This window comes from Megascapheus bottae, chromosome 3 (assembly GCF_031878675.1).
Source record: "Megascapheus bottae isolate mThoBot1 chromosome 3, mThoBot2.hap1, whole genome shotgun sequence".
Classification (NCBI taxonomy): domain Eukaryota; kingdom Metazoa; phylum Chordata; class Mammalia; order Rodentia; family Geomyidae; genus Megascapheus; species Megascapheus bottae.
This window is the reverse complement of record NC_143511.1, coordinates 85,997,125-86,017,070: the sequence shown is the minus strand read 5'-3', so window position 1 is coordinate 86,017,070 and position 19,946 is coordinate 85,997,125. Positions and strand designations below refer to the sequence as shown.

The following is a 19,946-nucleotide window of genomic DNA, read 5'->3' as shown; positions in this document are numbered from 1 at the left end:
GCAATAAGGTCTCACTTAAACTATTAAAATTGTATATCTAAAAAACCTCATTAGGCTGGGAGTTTGGCCTAATGGTAAGAGTGCTTGCCTAGCATGCACAAAGACCTGGCTTAAATTCCTTGATACCACATACATAGACTAAAGGCAGAAGTGGTGTTGTGGCTCAAGTGGTAGAGCTCTAGTCTTGAGAAAGCCCAAGGACAGTGCTTAGGCCCCGAGTTCAAGCCCCAGGACTGGCAAAAAAAAAAAAAAGGAGGAGGAGGAGAAAAACCTCATTAAGTGACAAAAATGATTGCCTTTTTATATAAAATGCAGACAAGAAATATGAAAGTTCAAGAATGTCTCCAACAGGAGTGGGGTGGGGGAGGGAAACGGGGATAAAACATGAGAAGGAGTATCAATGTGTGAGAAGTAAGGCACCTACTATCTGGTGAATGTAAGTGTAACCCCTCCATACATTACCCTGACAATTAAAAAAGAATGCCTCCAACAGTTACGGCAGAAGGTGGGTGTCTATGTGTGTAGCAGGTGCTTCCTGTATCCCACTCTAAGAGGGCCAGGGCTCTGTTCCACCTTGGGGAACCATCAGCACAGCTATCTTCACTGCAGACAGCGCAGCTGCTGAAATGTGTCACTGAGGGGGCTGCAGAGACGGAGAGACACCCACAGCCCAGGAGTGAAAGAGGAGAAAGCCAATAAAGGTAGAGCTAGAGACAAAGCCAAGGAGGCAGAGGACCCTGGAGGCTTGGGGGGCCCTGGAAGCGTGGACTCAACAAGATCCTCACATGAGAGGCTTCCCAGAAACAGGAGTGGCAAGAGCCTGGGGGATAGAGCACACAGTGACTGACTGTTCTGACAAACCAGTGAGAGCCTACAGAAACCAGCAAGCATACCTGATCTGGGGGCAGAAGCTCAGAGTCAAGGAAAAATTCAATGTCGAGAAATAACATGTTATCCAAAGAGTCAACAAAGAACCTAACAGCCATGTTCATGCAGCACTATGCAGTCCAGTTATGGAGACAGCCCAGGTGCCCTACCACAATAAGTGGATGATGAAAATATAGAATGTATGTATGTACACACTCATACACACACACACACACAGTCTTAATCAGCCACAAGAAGGAACAATATGTCATGTGTACATGCCTTACATGATAAAATACTGGGTTCAATCTTTGTTCCTAAATAGAACAAAATTGTTTAAATGAAATAATCTATCAATGGTATACCACTGCTGTTGGTGTGTGTATGCGTGTGTGGTTGAACTCAGGGTCTAGGTGCTGTTCCTGAGCTCTTTTGCTCAAGGCTAGTACTCTACTACTTTGAGCCACAGCTCCACTTGTAGTTTTTTTTTGTTTTTTTGGCCAATACTGAGGTGAGCACTGCCCTTATTAGGCTTTCTCAAGGCTAGAGGTCTACCATTTGAGCCACAGCATTATTTCTAGCTTTTTCTTGTATATGGTACTGAGGAATCGAACCCAGGTCTTTGATCATGCTAGGCCAAACCACTAGGCCAAACTCCCAGCCCTCCACTTCTAGTTTTTGAGTAGTTAACTGGAGATAAGAATCTCACGGGGACTTTTTTGCCCAGGCTGGCTTCCAATCATGATTCTGAAATCTTAGCCTCCTGAGCAGCTAGGATAACGGGCCTGAGTCATGAGCTACCAGTGCCTGGCTAGCCATACATTTTTAAAAAGAACTCACACTGCATTATTTTTATTTCTGGCCGGTCCTAGGGCTTGAACTCAGGGCCCGAACTCTATCCATGGACTTCCTCAAGGCTAGCGCCCTACCATTTGAACCACAGCACCACTTCTAGCTTTTTCTGTGTATGTGGTGCCAAGGAACTGGATCCAGGCTTCCTGCATGCTAGGCAAGCAGTCTACCACGAGGCCACGCTCCTGGCACTCACACTGCTTTTGTAATCAGTAACAGAACTTCAGCAGCAATAAGAGCTTACTCCTTTTTTACTAAAGAAAAATATACCTTACAGCAGAGGCATGGAGAACACATGGCTCCTCCAGCCCTCAGGGCTCAAGTTCCTAGCCTGCCTCACAGTCTGAGCCCATGACACAAGACAGCCCTGAAGAGGAAGCACATGGTGCAGCCTCGTGGCCTGCTTTCTGACTTAGGAAGCAGGCTGAAAAAAAGGAGATGAGGTGCTGTCGAGCCTCAGTCCTACCTCCATGAACCTGAACACAGCTGTCTGGAAAGCATGCTGGTTGAGTGGGCAGGAAGACCAGCTTTTCCAGCACCACGGCCCTGCTCCGCCAGGGAAGTGTGAGGAGCTTTGCTTTCTGACTGCTTTGAGAAGGTGAAAATCAGTCACGAGGGGGAATGAAATGAATCACCGGCTCCACAGCCATCACCCCCAAGCCTCTTCCTGAAGCTGGTCTCTGGAGCATCCCACACCTGCCTTCAACCCCTCCCCGCTCTTACAACATGAGCCCCTAGCTGCCCGCAAGTTCAGGAAGAGAGAACTTGCCTTTTCCATCTGTGGCCGAAGCTTCTTGTAAATGTCTGATGGACCTAAAAATAAGCATTGAGAGAGGTTAGCTGACAAATCTGCATTCTTCTCTAGTTTTGGCTCCAGTATAATTCCCCAATTACAAACCAAAAGGATTAGATCAGATGACTTCAGAGAACACTTCCTTTAAAGAGAGAGAGAGAAAGCAATCTTTGCTAACCTACAGGTCTCCATTTATGGTGCTTAAGTCTGTTAGGTTGAAAATGCCCTCTGCTGGCAAAATCAAATCATGGAAACAAGTAAATCTGACTGGGCCAAAATGAGGAGCCTTCTGGATAGGTCCCCCTCAATCTCATACCCACAGCCACCTTGACCAAGCTCAGGGCAGGCAGTGCATCACTGAGCTCCTGTGGGAGAATGGATCCTAGAAGTTGCAGCTGCCAAGCTTGGTGGCTCACGCCTGTAATCCTAGCTACCCAGGAGGCTGAGATCTGAGGATCAAGGTTCAAAGCCAGCACAAGCACAAAAGGATCTGAGACTCTTATCCCCAACTTCTAGAAAACTGGGAAGTGGGGCTTGGCTCAAGGGTAGGGCAGTGGTCTTGAGCTGAAGAGCTCAGGGACAATGCCCAGGCCCAGGGGTAGGGCGGTAGCCTTGAGCTGAAGGGTTCAGGATGTATTGGAAGTAAGATCCTCAAGGGGACTTTCCTACCCAGGCTTGCTTTGAATCACAACCCTCAGATCTCAGTGTCCTGCGCAGCTAGGATTATAGGCATGTGCCATTGATGCCCAACTCACTGCCAACTTCTAAGTGTAGGTCTGGGAGCTGGATATGTAGCTTCACGCAAACTATCTCTACGGAGATTTTTAAATGCAGAGACCAGCCTCCAGGGAGTGTCTTTCTGAGCTGTGGCATACTGGTAACTAATCACCATCATCACTGCTCAAGAGAGGACAGCAGCATTGCTCATTCTAGGCATGTTCATAGCCACCAAGGAAACTATTCTAGGTTCTAGGCCACAGCTGTCTGCTGACCTATCCCATTAGAACTAAACCATCTCCACCATTGGGCATGCAGGGCCTGGCACCCCTCAGGATGGTAGCAGCACTAACTTACTTTAGAGGCACAGCACTAAGAGGCATTCAAATAGCTATGGCCCAGACCAGTGAGGGTAAATCATCAAGTACTGTATTTGTCAGCCCTTTCTACTCCACTTGGCTTCCATTAAACCAACTTCCATCATCCTACCTGGGATGGAACAGGGATACTGCTTCCTGTCAGCCATGGACTGGACCTTAATACTTGTTACACACAGAAACAGTACAAACGAGTACCGGAAGCTGCCATTCCAGGCATGGAGCAAGCCACCCTCCAGGGCACTGAAGACCAACACTAGTTCTGTCACATTACTCTAGCTCATTCCCCTTCTCAACGGCAAGGAAAACAAAGCTGCCATGTGTGAGCTACTGTCTAAGCACTGTGCCGGGAGAGGTACCTGAGAAAACACAGGTCCCCAGGATTGATATGGTCAGCTGCCGCTTGGGGGACAGCTGAGCTGCCATATGCTTGCAACCCCTCCTGCAGGCTACTCACCACACCACAGGGAAGAGGATGGCCCCACAGCACAGCAGGTCAACTAGGAACAGAGAGTCCTTCCATAAGCCGTACTCTGTTGTACCCTCCTCGGTGGACTCGATGATGATGTAGGCCACGTTTGCCAGGACCTACAGGACAGGACAGGTTGTGGAGGCCCCAAAGCCTGGATGAGTGCTACAAAGGCAGACCCAGAACCAGGTGCCAATGGTTCATGCCTATAATCCTAGCTACTCAGAAGGCCGAGATCTGAGGATTATGGTTCAAAGCCAGCGTGGCCACTAAGGTCCATGAGATTATGATCTTACTTCCGGCCTTTTCTGTGTATTTGGTACTAAGGAATTGAGTCCAGGGCCTTGTGCATGCTAGGCAAGCACTCTACCACTAGGCTACACTCTCAGCCCTCACCCGTGAGACTATCCCCAATTACCCACCAGAAAAATGGAAGTGGCGTGGCACTGTGGCCCAGAGGTCAGGCCCAGAGTTCAAGCCCCATGACCGATGACAAAACAAAAACAAACACAAAAGAAAAAGCAGACCCAGGTGGATGTTCACCCACGCCTGCAGACCTAAGCCAGAGGCCAAACAGAACTATTTCCAGTCCCACAGGCTCTTCTAACACTTTGGCACTCTGCTACAAAACGTAGAGTCTCCATCTCACAGACCGGAGCAGTAAGAATTTGAGCCCGGGGGCTGAGCAGCTACTCCCTTCATCATGGGCCCAAGCACTGTGCATATCCCACTTTGTCCCTGTGGCTCAGCTTCACCTATGTCTGGATTCTGCTTCCAAAGTAAAGCTTTGCCTGTGTTCAGTCCTACAGTGAGGACAAGTGTTCCAACTGCTGGCTAAGATACTTCTGAGCACAACAGAATTTTACATTTTATTTGTATGTTCTTTCTGGAGTTTTTTGTTGTTGTTGTTTTGTTTTGTTTTTTTAACCAGTCCTGGGGCTTGAACTCAGGGCCTGGGCACCATCCTAGGACACTTTTTGCTCAAGACTAGTGCTCTGCCACTTGAGCTACAACGCCACTTCAGGTTTTTTCTGTGTATGTGGTACCGAGAAATCAAGCCCAGGGTTTTGGGCATGCCAAGCAAGCACTCTACCAGTAGGCCACATTATTTGGATCCTGTACATTATTTGGAAGGTCTTTAAGTGCAGTTTCGCTTTCTATCCAGGACTTATAGATTCTTACAGAATCCACCTTTACTAGTACAAATGCAAAACCAACTGTGGGATTTTGTTTTCCTACCAGCCCTAGCTCCTGGGTTTGCCAGAAGCTGGGTTTCCTCACACCTGCCCCTGCACTCCATAGCAGTGACACAGCAGAGCAGAGGCGTTCATACTGCTCCTTGTTCACATATTTGACAGGGGACACAGTGTATCCTCACAAGAGCTGGCACTTGCAATGTGCCAGTCTTAAAACCCCACTTTGTACATGCACCACTTCCTTAGTACTAGAAACTTCTGGCTAGGCCTGGGGGTGGCTCAAGGGTATCCCTTTCTTAGTGTGTACAAAGTCCTGGGTTTAATCCCTAGTATCACAAAAAAAAAAAAAAAAAAAAAAAAAAAAAAAAAAAAAGGAAAGAAGGAAGGAAAGAAGGAAAGGAAGAAGGAAAGAAAAAGAAAGAAAAAGAAGGGGAAAAAATAGAAAGACCACAGACGTATTTTGTCACTCCCTATGGCCAAAAGGAAGCAGTCTTAGCTTTCTGGACTGAGGAGTCGCACTGTCTAAGCAATGGCAAGCTTTCCTGTACCCTCGAAGCGCCCTCATTTCCTGAGCTGCCCCACAAAGCCCTGTGTCCATCCTTCAGCAGAAAAAAGGGGAAGCAGGAAGTGTGACCCCAGCAGGGGAGTGGTCAGTGGTGTTGAGCGACCATGGCACTCAGTCTAACCACCAGGCGACCAGGTGGCTCAACCACCCAAAGACAGAGATGCATGTTGATTCTCTGTATTTCATCAGGGCACAGTGCTCCGTTACCTCTGTCACATTCCTTTCCTTAAAAACCTGGCTGAAACTGGTTGTCAATAGCTCACACCTGTAATCCTAGCTATATAGGAGGCAGAGATCAGAGGACTGCGGTTCAAAGCCAGCCGAGGCACAAAAGACTGTGGGACTCTTATCTCCAATTAACCACCCGAATACCGGAAGTGGCACTGTGGCTTAAGTGGTAGAGCACTAGTCTTGAGCTGAAGAGCTCAAAGACAACGCCCAGGCCCAGCGTTCAAGGACCATGACCAGCAAACACAAAAAAAGAAACACCTGGCTGAGTCCTGCCTTTAGCACAAAGCCCTTCTGATTGTGCATGTGAGGAGAGCTTTGCCAACCAGCCCATCCTAGGGCTGAACAAGCTGACCTGACACCCAGGTAATTATGTGTCCTTCCTTCCCAGCCGGCTACACTTCTATCACACAAAGCATGGTATCATTTGACCATGGTCTCTGGTCAGAGCGGTGCATATCCTGCTGCACGCTGTATTTGTTCTATGTTCTTTGTCCAGGACCTATTTGCAATGGGACTGCAGAACAGAAGACAAGATGAAGTTCTGCGTCTGAGCGCTCCCAGCTGTGGAAGGCTGCCTGCAGACCAGACCCTCCGCACACAGGAGGGTGTGCTGAACATTTTTCTTCTGGCACCCCTGTCCTCCTCTTCCTTACAGAAGCTCAGAGGTGCCTTCCACAGGTTGAAATGCTTAGTTGATAAAATGGCAATATGTGGGCATGCTTAAAAAGAGGACAATTGTATGAGAGGACAAATGGATGCAGAAGGAGGCATTCCCCCAGCTCTCTATCTAGTCTGGGCATTGAGACAAGTGACCATCAAGCGATTCTCAATTCAGAAAGCAAAGATCACTCTTCCACTTCCCAAGGAGCTGCCACCTCCTCTGACTGGACCTGGGGCTGAGCCCTGCTTAGGAAGTGAGAGGGGAGCAGCGGTAAATGGGGCTCCCTCACCTGGAGCGGAATGACAATCATGAAAATCTTCTTGTCCTTATCAGACAGGATGTGCTTAATGAACGCCCAGCCAGTGCCGATGAGCGCAATGGTGATGAACAGCAAGGCCCCTTTCAAGCTGGAAGAGAAGCCAGGTTGCAGACCCCAGTGGGTCTCAACGATGTCACGGCCCCCTCCCCGCCACTGCCGGCGTACTTACAGGTGTGTTATGTAGTATACAACAGCCCAGCCCTCAATGGGAAATCCCTGTGAGGAGATGTAGTGGTAGTCGATCTGGAAGCAAACAGGCACAGCTCAGAAAGGTCTACTCATCACCACCCAGGCTGCCTGACAGGGATCCCAGGGGACGTGGGACAGGGGTCCTCCAGCACCCCATCTGACAATGCACTAGAAACCACTCACCCAGGTTCTCATCTCAAGGTAAACAATTCACTCTGACAAATGGCTGCCTACTTTCTTTAAAAACAAAAAACAGGCGTGGTGGCTCACACCTGCCATCCTAGCTATTCAGGAGGCTGAGATCTGAGGATCATGATTCAAAGCCAGTCCGGGCACTAAGTCCATGAGACTCCAATTAACCTCTAGAAAATGGGAAGTGGGGCTTGGCTCAAGGGTAGGGCAGTAGCCTTGAGCAGAAGAGCTCAGGGACAGCGCCCAGACTGAGTTGAAGCCCCAAAACCCATTAAAAAAAAAAGAAAGTAAGAGGAAAAAAAAGATCCAAATACTGTAGGTCTTCTCCATACTCAAGTCAAGAACCTTTCCTTTCATACTGTTGCTGTTGACACATAGGATGCTAGCCAGCCAGCCTGCCAGTGGGAACATCTAGGCATAGTGAACTTATTTTGACTACTTCATTTTTTTTTCAGTCGTGGGACTTGAACTCTGGGCCTGGGCATTGTCCTTGAGCTCAAGGTTACTGCCCTACCTCTTCAGCCACAGCATTACTTCCAGTTTTCTGGTGGTTAATTGGAGATAAGTGTCTCACGGACATTAGTGCCCAGGCTGGCTTTGATCCGAGATGCTTAGATCTCAGCCTCTCCTGTGTAGCTAGGACTACAGGCGTGCCCATCACGCCTGGCTTTCACTCAGAGGGGGGGAAGGAGAGAGACAGAGAGAGACAGAGACCCAGAGAGTGACAGAGACCCAGAGAGAGACAGAGAAAAAGGGAAATAAAAGAGCTATGTGTCAAACTCAGAATTAGATCTGAGGATTGTAGTTCGAAGGTAGTCCAGGTAGAAAAGTGCCTGTTGAACTCTAACCACTCAAAACCCAGAAGTAGAAGTAGAAATGTGGCTCCAAGTGGTAGAGTGCTAACCTTGAGCCAAAGAAGTTCAGGGACAGTGTCCAGGCCCTGAGTTCAAGCCCTAGTACTGGCAAAAAAAAAAAAAAAAAGACGAAGACAAGGCAAAGAACTAGTCTGTAAACATAGAGATGCTTGGGGGTTACCAATGCACCTTAACTGAACTGCCAGGATTCAGTAGTGTATCCCAAATGCCTCCAAGAAGACGGCAGATGGCAGTGAGGCATATAGCTTTCATTCTAAGTAGTGTCTGGATAGTAACGTGACTCCAGAAACAATGTCCTAACTGATGTCATTTCCCCACAGTGTGACTAGATGTATTTTTGTTTTTTCCTAGGATATCACTCTCCAGTATGGCAGGAAGGCAGACCAAGCGTGGCCTGCACACACCTCACGGCTCACAGTTGTGGTCCTGCCCTACAAGTATGTTCCCTTCCTTCAGTTCTTCAAACCCAATCATCCATTATGCCTAAGGCTTTTGGTTTTGGTGGGGTGGTACTACAGTTTAAGTTCAAGGCTTTTTTTTTTTTTGCCAGTCCCGGGGCTTGAACTCAGGGCCTGAGCACTGAGGACTTTCTCAAGGCTAGAGCTACAGCACCACTTCTGGCTCTTTCTATGTATGTGGTACCAAGGAATCAAACTGGGTCTTCGTGTATTACTAAGTAAGCACTCTACCACTAGGCTAAACTCCTAGCCCCAAATTTAAGGCTTTATACTACCTAGGAAGGTGGAACATGCTTCCAGCCTTTCCCTCTTATGTTCTCCACACTGGTTTATTTTTGTAAGTCCTGGGGCTAGACCTCAGGGCCTGAGCACTGTCCTTGGGCTTTCTCAAAGCTAAATCTCTACCACTTGAGCCATAGGACCTTCTGGATTTTTCTATGAATGTGGTACAAAGGAATCAAACCTGGGTCTTCATGTATGCAAGGCAAGCATTCTACCACTAGGCTCAACTCCAAGTACAAACTGGTTCATTTTTGAAATTGAGTCCTGCTTCCTGCCTGGGCACCCACCTGGGCCATTCCTATTTTAGGGCTCCCAGTCTATTTACCAAGGTGATAAGCATGCAATCATGCCTAGCTTCTTCTGTAGAGAGTCTCACAGACTTTAATGCCTAGGGCTAGCCTGGAACCATCCTCCTCCTAATCCCAGTTTAGGATGATGGGCATGTGCCACTATATACAGCAATGGGCTCCAAAGAGGCCTCATGGATTTTTCTGCCCAGGTTGACCTCGAACCATGATCCTTCCATCTCAGCCTCCAAGAAGCTAAGGTTATAGGTATGAACCTACTGGTGCCTGGCTTATGATCCAATCTTGATAACATCCACTTTTCTTTCAAGTCTGCTAACATTGACTTTCATATCCAGTAAGAAGAACACCAGACTATTTGGAAATATACAGCAAATTACCGACACAATCCAGTAGATGGCACTCTCATCTCGAGATGAGAGAAGCAAAGGGATGAAAACAAGTGCAGATGCCTTCTCAAGTTGTCTCAAGCCTGGCCTTGGAGGGTGCTGCAATCACTGACCCCAAGGCGGGGTCACCCAGACAAAAAAGGGCCTTATGGGATCTCCTCCTGTCTCTCACCAATCTACTCCTTCGTTCTTCTAGTTCATTCTTTTCTGTTCATATGGGTATGTATATCACTGTGTAAATGATCCCCACGTATAGATAGATACGTACTGCATGGAACACCAAAGAGAGAGACTTAGTGAATGGAAGGGCTGCCATCAACCAGTGGATTTTAAATACATCATTCCTATAAAAAACAAAGAGAAAAGAATTAAAAAGAGGAACCTTCTCCCAAAGGACAAGCATTAGATCTACTGAAAAGCAGGCAGTGAATACAATCTCAGTAAACTACAAATGTAACCTTTTTAAGAGAGTGGTTTTTGTCACCAGAAAAGGCCTGGGGTAGAGTCCCAAAGGCCTCTCTCCTATATAATGTAATGTTGTGCATACAGAACTAAGCACGGAAGTTTCCAGTCCTGTTAAGATGGAAACCTTCTTCCTGGAAACCACCCTGGAAGGCCCCGCCCCATGAACAAGAGCAAGATGACAAATCTACAGAAATGGCAAACTCTAGTCTGCAGGCCAATGCAGGAGGTCTAAGAGCCAGCATGGGAACAGGTGGCAGGAAGCCCTGGGCTCCTGCCCCCTGCCCCTCACTTTCTCTGAAGCACCCACTCTTACCCCCCAGGTACCAGAGTCAACTGCTGGGTTATCAGGCATTAAATTCATCTTCTCATCCCACCTCCTACTGAGCTGAACCCAACAGAACACACAAGGTCACCGAGAACGTGGATACCTAGAAAGACCTAAGGGAGAGCCACACAGAGCATGCGCACAGCGAGTATGTGCTCTCAGGGACTGGCTCTCCAACACTGGGATTCCTGCAAAGCACATTAATGCAACAAACAAGTCCATGGAACAGGCTAGAGAGCTCAGGAGAGTCATTCATATACACCTAGCCTAATATGAGATCCAGCAGATAAACTGGTAGGAAAGGATACCTGTTTACTACCTGCTCTGAGGAAGTGTCAGCTTGAACATACAGAGCAAATCAAGCAGGGCCTCTATCCCCTACATGTAAAGAGGGACTCTAGTTACATTTCCACTCCGGACATGAAATATACCTTCTGTGATCTTAGAACAGCTAATGGTGATCAAGAAAGGACTAAATTTAGATAGCCCTGGCTCCATTACAACAGAATACTTTCATTCAACAGTGCATACTAAAACTAAATAACTAGGAGAAAAAAGAGACAAGGGATCAAGGCCCAGAAAAGGCAAGAGACTTGTGCAAAGCAACTAGAAAATAGACTGCAAACAGGGGCCAGGATTTTGGCCTAGTGGTGGAATGCTTGCCTAGCGTGCATGAAGACCTGAGTTCGACTCCTTGGTACCACATACATAGATAGAAAAAGCCGAAAGTGGTGCTGTGGCTCAAGTAGTAGAACACTAGCCTTGAGAAAGTCCAAAGACAATGCTTAGGCCCTGAGTTCAAGTCCTGGGATTGGCCAACCATCCCCCCAAAAAACAAACAAACAAACAAAAGACTGCAAACAATATGGCCCACGAGGTTGTCAAGTCTGGACATGAAATCCACATCACTAACATTCAAAGAGACAAGATTTCCTGCCCAACTGGCCAACATGGTGACCAGCACAGGGAGTGTGTGATACTTCCACATGCCGGGGAACACAAGGGAGCCTCTCTGCAGCACCTCTGAAACAGCGACAGCAGTCCCTCAGCAGTGTGCCTCGTCCTGTTTGTCAAGAACAGAGGCCTAGGTGGTGGGTGCGTGTGTAGAGGTCACCAATGATGCGCGGGAGGTGGGAGGAGGCAGACTGCAAGATGCTGGGGAACATCTAGAAACGAGCCCTTGGACTTGCTGGTGTACAGGCATGTGGCTGGCTGGCAAAAGGAATCCTCGCGTGAACAATGTACGAATCTACAGTTAACCAAGGTTCTAGAAATACAGAATGTATGCAACTTACCAACAAATACTACCCACACCAATGCACAAATAGCCCAAACTGTCCATAAATCACATCTGAGAGGCTGGGAGTAGGAAAGGGACAGGAACTGAAGGGGAACCAGGAAAGCACTTGGACGGTGGGAACACATATTGAGAGCACCATAAACTGACACATGGGGGCTTCTGGACCACTTCCTTGGCATTTTCTTGTCCTAGTGCCCACCCACTTGAGGTCAAAATGGAAGTGCAGGCCAAGTAAGATATTCACAATCACAACATCTATGCGGGCAGTGCTCGATGGAGGGGCTGGGGTACTGTTCCCACGGGAAGACCTGGAGCCCTCTAAACCTCAAGACCCTCTTGTGAAACTAAGAACACGCTCTCAGCAAACTGCTGGACACTAGCCAGTCCAACCAGCACGGTGCGCCTGACCACATGGACTGCCTCAACTGTTGACAACGCTCTCGCCTCTCTGCCAGTCCTGAGCACTATGTCTGAAATATGGCCCACAGCCTCAGAGTCATGTGCTTTTATGTCACTTCCATTTCCAACCTCACAGAACTGACTGGAAAGACTGGAAAAACATGGGGAGGGTGTCAATCACACCTCTCTGGAGTAAATAGTACATCAATAGTACACAAAGCAAGTCAGCCTCTTTTAATCAGAGACGTAAGCCTTCCCTCAATGCTAGACTCATGAACCAGTGGTGATGACTCTGGCATCCACTAAGTAAGTGTGTAGCTGGGAAGCTGTGTGAGAGGCATCTCGGGATTGCACAGCACTCCCACCCAAAGCCTCTCCCTGATGGGCCACGGACCTAAAGACTTGAGACAACGGGAGGAAGGGAAGGCAGAGCAATGACTGCCCCCTGGTGTGAGGCTGGGGAACCACAGGCACAGAAAGCTGCTAGGAGACAGCACATCACGAAGTTCACACTTCTGATTTCTCTAATAAAGGCAAAAGGAACATTTTATTTATAACTACAAAGCCTTTCTGGCCTGCCTTTGGTCAGCCCTTTCTAGCATGGCTCAAATGGGGTTAAAAATATGGTGATGTCAAGGCAGTGACCACATAATACTGGCTAGATCCAGATTCCAGCCTGAGGCATGTCCTTCAGGTGACAGAGGTCACCATTCTCCCCACTCCAGAGAGAGATGAATGTGGGTGGGATTCATTTTTCTGTACTTCCAATCAGTACATACTCGAAAACTACACTCAAACACCGTCACATCGACCATACACTACAACAAATACTTGATGTGGTTCTCATACTGTCATTTGGGAAGGGGACAGAACTGAGCCTAGGCAGCTGCTCCCCTCAAGAACCAAGCGCAGGAAGTCAAAGGCTCAAGGGTTTTAGAACAAAGGCCCAGCACCAGGCAGATGGGCTCTGAAGAAGTTTTCTGAAGACTAAACATCTGAAAACTAGCAGAGAAATGACCCAGGCAGGCTATAAGCCCACGCCTGCAATGCCAGGTGTCTACTAAATTCACACCCAGACCAGGGGCATCATCATGGAGCTTGTCAGGACACACAGCCCTGAAAGGTACCAACAGCTGACACTGTGGGTCTCTGACACAAAAGCACTTTGCTTGTGCATCTGACTTTGCTTACTGATGACCAAAGCATTCAGAGTTGCTTCTTGAGACAAAACACAGGAATGAACAAACATCAAGCAGGCTAAGCCATCCTCCCTGGACTACTCCTGCACTGGACCGCTGCCCTGGTGTCTCAGGGAAAACACCCTTCAAAAAGAGCAAAGCCACTTACTGCCACCTCCCCCAGGGAATAGAGTCCAGAGCAAGGTCCATCACACAAATTTGAATAAAAATTCAAAGAAGTCATTGTTACCTTCGTTTCCGAAGGATGTGGATCCAGATGATCCCAGAAAGGAAGAAGAAAAAGGCCATAGAGATGTATAATTTGGGGAGAGGGATTTCCCCTGCTGAGAGGTAGCTGTCAGGATTCTTCTCTGTGATTTCAATCTGAAACCAACACAAAATTAACTTTTACTTTTGAGGGAACAGCTCTCTCAGCCATTTTGCTGAAGGTTAGGAGTGTGAAGACAAACAGAGAATACCACATTTGGATTGTATACCGTGACATGGAAACATGCCCCAAATGTCTCGTTTCTTGTTTATAAATCCTCTGCAGGAGTATCCTGCCCATGGTTTCCTCCTAATAAAGTAGTCATAAACGAAACACTCAATGGTAAAGTGCACACTTACTATGTGCAAAGCCCTAGATGTGATCCCCAGTAAAAAAAAAAAAAAGGAAACAACTACTTTTTGTGTGTATGTCCAGTCCTGGAGCTTGAATTCAGGGCCTGGACACTGTCCCTGAGCTTTTTTACTCAAGGGTAGCACTCTATCAATTAAGCCACAGCTTCAGCTTCACTTTTGGCTATGTGTGTATATGGTTTATTGGAGATTAGACTCTCACAAACTTTCCTGCCTGGGCTGGTTTTGAACTGTGAATCATCAGATCTTAGCCACCTAAGAAGCTAGGATTACAGGCGTGAGCCACTGACTCAGAACTCTTCCTTCTCCTCCTCTTCTTCTTTTTGTGCCAGTCCTGGAGCTTGAACTCAGGGCCTGAGCACTGACTGTCCAGAGCTTCCTTTTGCTCACCACCTTCACCTTTTTCTGTGTATGTGGTACTGAGGAATCATACCCAGGGCTTCATGCATGCTGTGCAAGCACTCTACTGCTACATCACATTCCCAGCCCCTCAAAACTACTCTTACAAAGATCTGCTGAATTTGACAGGGCCCATCCCCCAGCAAAGGTACTCACATCCAGGCTGAATGAGAACATTCCACTTGCACTTGCACACTTATGGAAGTAAAGACTGTAGAGGCCTTCTTGCTCATCAGTGCTGATGTTAAAGAAAAACTGGTGAAGAAGAAGTGGTAAATGGATAGAACAGAGCATGTAGTCAAATTAAACCAGAGAAGAGCTAAGTGGAGTCTTCACTCTTGGTACTTTACAATAATGGTAGAGCTCAGTCTACATTCCCACTTCTACTCCTGCTTTACCCAGGTCTGCCGATGGAGAGGTTTTCTGTAACCCAAACATGTTTATTTCTTCCCCCAAGCTCACATACTTTTTTTTTTTTTTTTGCCAGACCTGGGCCTTGAACTCAGGATCTGAGCACTGTCTTTGAGCTTGCTCAAGGCTAGCACTCTACCACTGGAGCCACAGCACCATTTAGCTTTTTTTTCTATATATGTGTTATCGAGGAATTGAAACTGGGTCTTCATGAATGCTAGGCAAGTACTCTTACTACTAAGCCAAACTCCAGGCCCTCATACACTCTTTTTTTTAAATATATATTTTTTTGCAATTAATAGAAGGGTTACATGATATTTGCCAGATAAATGGTGCATTAATTCCCATACATTGATACCCTTTCACATCATACACTTTTTTGAAAAAAGAATTGAGGCTTAGCTGGGCATGGTAGCTCACACCTGTAACCCTAACTACTCAAGAGGCCCAGATCTGAGGATCAAAGTTCAATGCCAGTCCCGGGATTAAAGTCCGTGAGACTCTTATCTCCAATTAACCACCAGAAAACTGGAAGTGGTGCTGTGGCTCAGGGGGAAGGAAGGTAGCCTTGAGCTAAACAGCTCAGAGACAACGCCCCATGACCAAAAAAAAAAAAAAAAAAAAAAAAATGAGGCTTGTGGATTTTGTTTTGTTTTTTTTTTTGCCAGTTCTGGGGCTTGTACTCAGGCCTGAGCACTGTCCTTGGGCTTTCTCAAGGCTAGAGCTCTACCATTAGAGCCATATTACCACTTCTAGCTTTTTCTGTATATGTGGTACCAAGGAATCTTTGTGCATGCTAGGCAAGCATTCTACCACTAGGCTAAACTACTGGCCCGGCTTGTATTATTTTTTAAAGGAACCAGTATTTCATTACTAAAACCTATGACTTTAATAACAAAAGTTGTATTTCTACATTTTTCTCTATTTCATTTTCTTTTTTGGCCTGGGTGTGAGTATTCATACTTTCATTGTTTTGGTCATATATGTCAATTATATAAAGGGGTTTCATTGTGGATGTCTACATACTCACCTCCTCTGTCAAACCTTTTTTTTTGCCATCCTGCCCTCAAATGAAGTTCAATGCTAACCAAAATGTACATCCCTATCTAAGAATAAGATTCCCCCTTTGGCATTTTGTTTGTGAGTATGGGTGCCAGTTCTGGGGCTTGAACTCAGGCCTGGGTACTGACCTGTAGCTTTTTGCTCAAGGTTGGTACTCTACCCTTTTGAGAAACATCTCTACTTTGGGCTTTTGGATAGTTCAGAGTATCATGAACTTTCCTGCCTTCGAACCACAATCCTCAGTACCTAGGATCCTGAGTAGCCAGGATTACAGGAGTGATCTACTGGCACCCAGTTTGCCCTCGGTCAATTTTACAAATATATTACTATCAGAAAAAAAGGCAACCTGCCATATGTATAGTGCTTAGGATTACAGGCATATACTTAATTCACTGAAACAGAAGCTAGGCAATGATTATAATGGTATTTTTCATCGGCGGACACTGGAGGACATATGTGTTTCTCTATTTCTTTTACCAGATGATTGTAAAGGTGATTATTTACAATTAAATTCAATATAAGTATTATACATTCTGTTCTCCACATTAAGAATTTAAAAAAAAAAGAGGGACTGGGAATGTAGCTTAGTGGTAAAAGTGTTTGCCTAGCATGCATGAAGCCCTGGGTTTGATTCCTTAGTATCACATAAACAGAAAAAGCCAGAAGTGGCACTGTGACTCAAGTGGTAGAATGCTAGCCTTGAGCAAAAGAAGCTTTGAGACAGTGCTCATACCCTGACTGAGTTCAAGCCCCAGGAGTGGCAAAACAAAACACAAAACAAAAAACACACTCAGCCAATATGTGTCATAATATGTCACAAAATATGACAGTAAATGTCAAAGCATGTCTTTAGTCCACTCAGGCAGAAAAAGAAAGCTTTTCAGGGGCGGGAGTTTGGCCTAATGGTAGAGTGCTTGCCTAGCATGCACAAATACCTGGGTTCAATTCCTTGGTACCACATACATCTAAAAAAAAAAAAAAAAAAAAGGGCCAGGAGTTTGGCCTAGTGGTTAAAGTGCTTGCCTAGCATGCATGAAGACCCGGGTTCGATTCCTCGGCACCACATGCATAGAAAAAAAGCCAGAAATGGTGCTGAGGCTCAAGTGGTAGAGCTCTAGCCTTGAGAAAGTCCAAGGACAGTGCTCAGGCCCTGAGCTCACCCCCCCCCCCAAAAAAAGAAAGCTTTTTTTTAATTTTGGGGGTAGGCCTGCAGTGCACACCTGTATTCCCAGCAGGAAGATCTTGAATTAAAGGGCAGCCTGAGCTACACAGTGAGATTCTATCTCAAAAAATCAAAAGAAAAAAAGAAAAAGAACAAGTCTTTCCCATGGCACGCTAGAAGAAAGCACTAAGAAGACACAGAGCAGGACTAGAGAATGGAGCTGAATTTAAAACAGGGCACTCGGGGGAGGCTCTGTTGACAGGATGCCATCTGGCAATGTCTAGAAGGATTCTGAGAGACCAGCATAGAGCCAGAGCTGAGCAAGGTCTAATCTTTTCAAGAGGCTAAAGTGGCTCTTGTGGCACTGGAATGAACAAGGAGCCAGCCGGGGCCTGGCCATGTGGGCCATGGAGGCCAGGCGGAAAGGCTGGCAAGTGCGCTGGCACAAATGGATAGCCGCTCACATCGGAAGCAAATGTGCACCCTGGAGCCATCAGCTGCTCCACCAGCAAAGAGGGGGATGCCATGGGACTGGAAGGCACACACAATCTCCAGTGTTAGGAATTAAGACCTTCTGCCATGTGCATTGGGGGACACAGCATCTTGACAGGGTGAATTCTGTCTGTCACAACTGACCAAGTTGTACATACACTTAAGACTTGTGATTTCCTCTGCAAGCAAATTACACTTCCAGTAATGAAACTGAGAAGAGGCAGTGGTTCTTATGAGCTGATAGTAAAACATAATTTGTGTGCGTTTGTATGTTACAAAGTACTTTTACTGAAAAACTGAGCCACAGCATATGATGAAACAGGGCTCCTCCTTTCATTATTCAGTGTTAGGTCTTCAGTGAGGTGCAGAAATAGTTGTCCAGGACCAGGAGTTTGGCCTAGTGGTAGAGTGCTTGCCTAGCATGCACGAAGACCCAGAATTGCTGCTGTGGCTCAAGTAGTAGAGCTCTAACCTTGACAAGGCCCAAGGACAGTGCTCAGGCCCTGAGATCATGACTCAGGACTGGCCAAAAAAAAAAAAAACAGAAAAGAAAAGAAAAAGTTGTCCAAAGTCCCCTGGCTCCTGAGCATCTCTGAGGACAGTTCAAAACCCACCAGGGTGCAGCCATGGGGAGGCTCAGACACATTAGTGACTATGCCAGCAGGGCCCAGAGGCCCCTTATGGGTCTCATGGAACTCTCCAACATACTACCATCAAGCCCGTCAATGGCCCTTTCCATGGACAATCCCATGCTTCTGTCACGCACCAAATGGAGGCACAAGGGCCTGGGGGTCTGGACCTCATCACTCAGGCTCACAACTGCAGTCAGTCCAAGGCTTCTGACTGGATACACGTGTGGCAAAAACATCCATCATGTTCACTTGTTCCAATGAGCACCACTGTATTCAAGTGAGCAATGCGCACTGTGCTTAAGCTAGTACTCCTAGCTTCAAAACACCTTTAAAAACCCTACCGCGACTGGGCGCTGGAGGCTCACACCTATATCCCAGCTACTCAGGAGGATGATCTAAGGGTTACAGTTCAAAGCTAGCCTGGACAGGAAAATCCCTGCTATCTCCAGTTAAAACTGAAAGTGGAACTGTGGTAGAGCACTAGCCTTAAGCAAAGAGCCCAGGGATAGTGACCAGGACCTGAGTTCAATCCCCATAACAGACAAAAAAGCAACAACAAAATTCTACTGTGCTTTGAGTCAAGACATACCTGAAATGAAACTGCTCCATTGCTGTTATATATTGGAAAAGATTTCTCTCCTGCTGACTAAAAAGACACAATAATCGGTTTTAGGATGATAGTAGCGAAAAAAAAGTAAGCTTATTAAAATTAAAAAATTACATTTTAAATAGCATTGTGTCATGTCCATTCAGTAAATAATGTACAATGATGAACCTCACTCCCTGTCATTCTCCCGTTCTGCCTATCCTTGTTCTTAACGTATTTTCAGCACATTTCGCTGCTCTATTTTCGTGTATGCACATAAAGTACTGGACCATATTCACCTTCACTCACTCTCCACTCATCTTCCCCTTTGTTTCTTCCATCTCAACATTGGCCGCCCCTCCCTCTCCCTCTCTTTCTCTTTCTTTCTCTCGCCAGGGGCTTGAACTCAGGGCCCAAACACTGTCCTTGGACACTTTTTGCTCAAGGCTAGTGCTCTGCCACTTGAACCACAGTGCCATTTCTGGCCTTTTCTGTGTATGTGGTGCCAAGAACTTGAACCTCTGGCTTTGTACATGCTAGGCAGGCACTCTAACACTAGGCCAAACTCCCGGCCCCATTTTTTTTTTTTTTTTTGGTCAGTCAGGGGGCTTGAACTCTGGGTCTGGGCACTGGCCCTGAGCGCTTTACACCCTACCACTTGAGCCACAGTGCACTTACTCTCTTGATGTTCCTTTTGTTATTGTTGTTGTTTAAATATATCATACCGGGAAGTTTCACCATGGTATTTCACCAATGCACATTTTATTTATTTATTTATTTTTATTGTAATTAGTAAAAGGGTTACATGATATTTGCCAGATAGAAGGTGCATTAATTCACATACATTGATACTCTTTCACATGTCTTGGTACCCATTTCCCTCCCCCCCACACCCTCCACCCATCTTGGTTTTCTCCCCTTCCCTATCAAATTTCAAATATCCAAATACAAATAAATTCAATATATCAGATAACAAAGTGAGATACTATAACAATATGAGATAACCAAGGGACAGCAAAGGAGATGAGAGACAACATACTACATTAAGGACAACAATCATTCATTATATGGCTTTTGTTTCACTATCCTGGAGGTCCTTTCAATTAGCTTCACATTATATGGCCTTATGTATCAAGATTTTGCTCTATTGCAGATCTCT

At 46.4% G+C, this 19,946-nt stretch overlaps 1 protein-coding gene across 1 annotated transcript in view; it reads right to left on the bottom strand.

The window, feature by feature from the left end:
- Gpr107 (G protein-coupled receptor 107) overlaps nucleotides 1-19,946 on the bottom strand; it is a 60,939-nt gene that overhangs the window by 22,338 nt on the left and 18,655 nt on the right. The window contains exons 7-14 of the mRNA XM_090330815.1: nucleotides 18,791-18,847; nucleotides 14,599-14,697; nucleotides 13,655-13,788; nucleotides 10,006-10,081; nucleotides 7,217-7,290; nucleotides 7,018-7,135; nucleotides 4,064-4,194; nucleotides 2,489-2,532 (exon numbers count right to left, since the gene is read on the bottom strand). Of these exons, the coding sequence (XP_090186941.1) occupies nucleotides 2,489-2,532; nucleotides 4,064-4,194; nucleotides 7,018-7,135; nucleotides 7,217-7,290; nucleotides 10,006-10,081; nucleotides 13,655-13,788; nucleotides 14,599-14,697; nucleotides 18,791-18,847 (733 nt within the window). The remainder of the gene's footprint in view (nucleotides 1-2,488; nucleotides 2,533-4,063; nucleotides 4,195-7,017; nucleotides 7,136-7,216; nucleotides 7,291-10,005; nucleotides 10,082-13,654; nucleotides 13,789-14,598; nucleotides 14,698-18,790; nucleotides 18,848-19,946) is intronic.